The following is a 5,993-nucleotide window of genomic DNA, read 5'->3' as shown; positions in this document are numbered from 1 at the left end:
ACCTGCTGCGGTGGAAGCTCCTTCAAGCAGTAAGATCACTCCCTCTCTAACTGGCTCTCATCCTGCCCAAAGCCAGGAAGCCGGGTCCTGCACCCTGCCCCATCCTTCGTTCTACCCGGTGTCCACTCATGCCCCACCCTTCCCTCTGCCCAAGGCCAGAGCCAGTGTCCCTGTCCTACCTCTCCCTCTCAGCCCCTAGAACAGAGCTCTCCTAAGACCTGCCCACTTCTGTCCATCAGCTAGGGTCTCACAAGGAGCCACAACAAGAGTGGGAACAGGCAGCAGAAGGGCCAGGCCTAGCTACTGCAGGAGGGACTGTGACACAAGGAACAGGTGAGGGGGAAGAAGAGAGAAATCGAGGTTGGGGGCGAGGGGAGGAAGAGCCTGGTCAGGTGGGGGGAGAGGAGGAGGTGTGTGAGCCTGGTTGGGGAGGGGCAGGGGAGGAGCTGTGAGGGGTGGGTATGGAAGGGGCTGGGAGGAGGTATGAGGGAGGAGCTCTGGTGGGGGAGGGGAGAGGACAAATTATACACTGCAGGGTGGAATGGAGAGCCAGTGGACAGAGAGGGGAAGATCTCAAGTATTTGGAAATAGCCATGCATTTCCTCTGGGTCCCTCTGAGACTCAGAGGCCTGGGTCCACAGCCTCACCAGTACCTCTTTTGGTCATCTCCCTGCCTGGGCATACACTCATGCTCATGCCCTTCTACCCTTGCTCAGCTCCTTCAGCAGCGACGATCCCAGTTGCAGTTCCACCTCCACCTCCGATGCCTCCCTCCTTGGGAGCATTTTATAACCTGTGGTCTGTTATGGGGGCCCAGGGAATAGACCCTCGCAGAGGGAAGGAGGTCTCAGGTAGGTGGAAACAGCCATGCATTCTCTATGGGACCCTGAGTCCTGGGTCCACAGCCTCACCAGCACCCCTTCCTGATTATCTCCCTGCATGGATGCAGACTCATACTCTTGCTTTTCTCTGTCTGCTCAGCCCCACCCACACCAGTTCCACCAGCAGCACCGGTCCCAGTGACAGCTTCACCTCAGATGCCTCTCTCCTTGGGAGCCTCTATTAACCTGTGGTCCGATGTGGGGGCCCAGGGACTACTCTCTCACCAAGGGTTGGAGATCTCAGGTAGGTGGAAACAGACCTGTGTTACCTCTAGGACCCTCAGGCCTGGGTCCATAGCCTCACCAGCACCCTTGCCTGGATGCACACACAAACTCATGCCATTCTTCCCTTGATCAGCCCCAGCAGCTCCATCCGCAACGGTCCCAGCAGCAGCTCCACCTCAGATGCCGCCCTCCTTGGGAGCCTCTGTTAACCTGTGGTCTGATGTGGGGGTTCAAGGAATAGACCCTTGCAGAGGGAACGAAGTCTCAGGTAGGTGGAAACATTCATGCATTCTCTTTGGGACCCCGAGGCCTGTGTCCACAGCCTCACCATCACCCTTCCCTGATCATCTCCCTCCCTGGGCACACACATAGACTCATGCCCTTCTCCCCCTGCTCAGCCCCACCCACACCAACTTCAGCAGCAGCAACGGTCCCAGCAGCAGCTCCACCTCAGATGCCTCCCTCCTCAGGAGCTTTTGATGGCCTATCGTCTGATGTGAGGGCCCAGGGAATAGACCCTCAAGAAGCGCAGAGAGACCGGAGTGACTCTGAAGCCCATCAGCAGGGAAGACTTCCAGGGTTTTGCAGTCCTGGTGGTTGGGACAACCCTTCGGGTAAAGCCCTGAATTTCTCACAGAGGAGAATTTGCTTTCGCTGTGGGAGGGAAATCTTGGTACAAAGTTCATGAATCCGGGGATAGTAACTTCTGAAACATGTTCCAGAAGGAAATCAATTTTCTCTTAAGAGTTGGGGAGGGTGCAGGGTGGCATGGAGGGGTGGTAGGGGGGAGCGGTGTACCATAGTTTGAACGTGTACCCTAAAAGTTTATGTATGGGGGACCAGACAGTAGAGGGAGACTTGTGGCTCTGGGAGACTGACCCACATGGTAAATTTTCTGGTTTTTGTCTGTAAACCTCCCTGAGTATGCCTAGAAATCCTGTGTCTATAATAAGGAGCTGGCTAAAGCTGAAGGTGGACCACAAAGTTAAGACCCTATTCCAGGTGCTGTTTCTTTGCTCCTGTATTTTTCTTGTTCATAGAATAAATAAACTTTAAAAAATGCATGTGTTAAAATTTGGTAAGCTATTATATTGGTGTTGAGAGTGGGAACTTAATCCAATTATGGTATTAAAAGGTGAGGCTCCCATGATTGATCCCTGGTAGCTTTATAAAAGACAGGCACGCATGCTCCTGCGCTCTCGCCATGTGATGTCTTACACCATGTCGGGCCTCTGCAGAGTGTTCCCACCACCAACAAAACCCTTACCACATGCATCCTCTGGACCTTGGGCTTGCCCCAAAATGTAAGCTAAGCAAATCTCATTATTATATATGCTCTAACTTGGGTACTCAGCTATATTTTTAAAGACAGATTTTTGCTATAGAGTGTGTGTGCTTGCCGGAGAGATAGACAGAAATCGAGAAATCACCTCCCCGGGAGGATGGCCATGCTGCAATCCCTTCTGTATTCTCCTCGGGATGTTGGGCATACAAATATCAGGCATGAGTTTCAAGCCTCCAGTTCCGGGATGCAGTTGACCACATGGTTGTTCAGCGACGTAAGTCTGCTGGTCCTGTCAACTAGTTTTTTGTTTTGTTTTGTTATAATTTTGTTGTTTATCTATCTATTTGACCACAGAGAGAGGGAAAATGAAGAAGCAAGCCACCAGGCCAGGGACTCAAACTGCAGTTAACCACGTGGGAATCTAGCACATTAACCAACCATTAAGTATTGGAGAACAGACTGACAGCCTCCTGTCAGTACCCCAGTAAGAGGGGTATATATATTGGGAGGTTGGGGAAGAGAGACAGACGTGTTTTGATGACCTGTGTTCCAGCACTTTAGCATTCAGTACCCCAGAACTACTACTGCTTCTATTTGGGTCTCCAAATAGTCTGGTAACCCTTGGCAGCCCAGCCACATGTGTAATACCCCACTATCCCCTCCCCAACCTAGGCCTTAGATCAGGAGTGGAATTTGCTGGACACAGACAGACATCCTTAGCCTATCAGATTCTCACACTAGGGAATTAACAGGAAATTTCACAATCAGGATGGTCATGGACCACATGTGTCACTTGGAGTTGGAGCCAGGCCCTGTCTGGGGGAGCAGACTGAGTCTTTAACAGGTGAGTGTCTTTTGGAGGACACAAGCATTAGGTTCCAGGAAGCAGACAGGTGCAGAGAAGCATTCATTGTGTGATTCCAGAGAGAGTGAGAGAGCAGATTTTCACCATTTTTCACTTGCACTTGTTCTTGCAGTTGCGCCAAGTGAAAATCCACTATACACACATCCTGTTTTCTCAAGCTAAATTAATTGGGTTTCTGTTCAGGACAACTAGATTATTTTCAAGTCAGAAATTGGCACCAGGAGAACAATTGTTTCTGAGTAGGGCACATGTGCTCACCAGAGACAGAAAGAAAGTGAGAAATGAGATTCACACCCACAGTAGATGGTCATGCCACAATCCCTTGTTCTCCATTCTCCTCTCTAGATTATGGGCATGCATGCACACATACTTGGCATGATTTTCAAGCCACCAGGTCTGGGACTTGAACTGCAGTTGGCCATGTGGTAGCCTGACACCTTAACTACTGTGCCATCTCCTGACACTGGGAGAGCAATTTCACACAAAAATTCATCATCAAAAAATAAAATGTTGAGGGAACCAGCAGTTAGCGTAATGGCTATGTCGCTGGACTCCCACGTAGTCGACCGCGGTTCGTGTCCTGGACCCGGTGGCTTAAAACTCATGCCGGACGGGCCCCAAAGGAAAAAAAATCAAAAAAAAAAAAATGTTGGGAACCAGCAGTTAGAGTAACGGCTATGTAGCTGAACTCTCATGTAGTCGACCGTGGTTCGCGTCCCGGACCCCGTGGCTTAAAACTCACACCGAGCGCGTGTGCGTGTGTGCCCAAGATCCTGAGAGGAGAATGGAGGAGAAGGGATTGCGGCCTGACCATCCCCCCGGGGGGTGGCGAGCACACACGTCCTATAGCGAAAACCTCTCCAAAAAAGAAAAAAAAAATGTTGAGGGAACCAGCAGTTAGCATAATGGTTATGTCGCTGGACTCCCACGTAGTCGACCGCGGTTCGTCTCCCAGACCTGGTGGCTTTAAACTCATGCCGGGCACGTGTGCGTGCCTGCCCAAGATCCCAAGAGGAGAATGGAGGAGAAGGGATTGCGGCGTGACCATCCCCCTGGGGGGTGATTTCTCGCTTTCTGTCTCTATGTCTCTCTCTTTGTCTGGCAAGCGCAGGTACCCTATAGCAAAAACCTCTCCAAAAAAATAAAAATAAAAAAATGTTGAAACTGGTTGGGTATTTGCAGTGGGATGTGGCAAGTCAGGGGAATTCCTGCATGCCAAGAGTCCTCAGAAGTGAAAAACATAGAGCTCGTGTTGCTACCAAAGAGGTGAGTCTGCTGATGGTGATGAATAGTGCCCAGAGGGATCACTAGTCTAGGTCATGAGCCCAAAGCCTAGTGCTGTCTTGAGAAATTCTCTCCTTTAACCCATTACCAAGATAGAAAGGGAAATCTGATTGCAGTATTCTTGGTGAATTAAAAGACATGAAATAGAACAGAAATGTGACTCAATGGGAAATGAACCTAGAGAGGGAAAAGTGGGGAGGATGGGAGTGGGTATGAGTAAGAGGCAGGTGGGAGGACGGTCCACTTCTCGCTGATGACTATAAGTTAATGGGTACTACTTGGTCAGCTTAGCCCACAGGTGGAAGGATGGGGAGGAATTATGCCTGGACACAACTGGAGGAGCCTGAACAGGGCCTGGAGACTAGAGACTGAAAAGCTATCATGAGCCTGGTTTATCTCTGCAGCTGTTAGACGTGACTTTGGGCTATCTTCTGTTGGGGAGGATATGGACAGCTACTCATGCCCGGTGCGTGTGTGTGCGTGCGTGCGTGCGTGCCCAAGATCCCGAGAGGAGAATGGAGGAGAAGAGTCAAGGTACTAGGGGCCAGATCCCTAGTTAGTAAAGGGCCTGTAATTGTCAATGTCCTTGGTCTTGTTTGTATGTCAGTAGGGCAGGATTTCTCAACCTTGACATTCATGGCATCTACAGCCAGTTTTTATTTCAGGGGTCTGTCCTGTGCATTGTAGGATGTTTGGCAAAATCCCTAGCATCTGCCCAGTAGATGCCAGTAACCCTTTGCACTACCACCACCTTGCACATGTACCTCCTCTCACTCCGACGTGTGACAACCAGAACATCTCCAAATATTGCCACGTGTCCACTAGAGGGCAAAATTGTCCCCAGCTGAAAACAATGCAGGCAATAATGTGCTTCAGAACAGCATTGACAAGATGGGGAGGTGTGTACTGGTTGAAGATATTTTGATCAACTGGACTGGGGAGATAAGTTCACATACTGAAATGTTCACTTTGTAAGCTAAACAATGTGATTGTATATATGTTAAAAAAAAAAAAAAGAATCAAAAGACTATGAAGGCTGATAGGCTCTGAGGAATGTCATTGGGTCTGGCAATTACTTTGGATCTTTGAGCATGTCCAAAGCGTGGTGTGGGCAGAAGCCAAACTGGGGAGTGAGTGGAATTGAAGTGGAGCCAGTGAGAGGAAGTTCTTCAAGGACTCTTGGCTTGAAGAAGAGGAGTGAAGTGGGATACAAGGGATATAAGATGGTGAGAAAGTTATTTTGAATATTGGAGCAACTTGACTCAGAGAAGGAAATTTCAAAAGAAAGTTTTAAAACATAAGTGCATAAAAGAATAAGAACATGCACACTGCATCAGAGGCATAGCCATGATACTATTATTTTTGAGAAATTTTTGCTATAGGGTACATGTGCTCACCAGATGGACATAAAACAAGAAATCATCCCCCGGGGGGGGGGGGCCGGCCCATGCAA

At 49.5% G+C, this 5,993-nt stretch overlaps 1 protein-coding gene across 1 annotated transcript in view; it reads left to right on the top strand.

The window, feature by feature from the left end:
* Positions 1–2,095, top strand: part of LOC102499479 (testis-expressed protein 13A) — a 2,727-nt gene extending 632 nt beyond the window's left edge. Inside the window, exons 2-7 of the mRNA XM_027768501.1 lie at positions 73–154; positions 240–333; positions 717–851; positions 982–1,125; positions 1,240–1,374; positions 1,505–2,095. Coding sequence (XP_027624302.1) covers positions 73–154; positions 240–333; positions 717–851; positions 982–1,125; positions 1,240–1,374; positions 1,505–1,794 — 880 coding nt within the window. The 3' untranslated portion in view covers positions 1,795–2,095. The remainder of the gene's footprint in view (positions 1–72; positions 155–239; positions 334–716; positions 852–981; positions 1,126–1,239; positions 1,375–1,504) is intronic.
* The last annotated feature ends 3,898 nt before the right edge of the window (positions 2,096–5,993 follow it).

The sequence above is a fragment of the Tupaia chinensis genome, unplaced genomic scaffold, assembly GCF_000334495.1.
Source record: "Tupaia chinensis unplaced genomic scaffold, TupChi_1.0 Scaffold146705_1, whole genome shotgun sequence".
Taxonomy (NCBI): Eukaryota; Metazoa; Chordata; class Mammalia; order Scandentia; family Tupaiidae; genus Tupaia; species Tupaia belangeri.
Note: the sequence above shows the minus strand (reverse complement) of the source record. Positions and strands in the feature narration are given on the sequence as shown.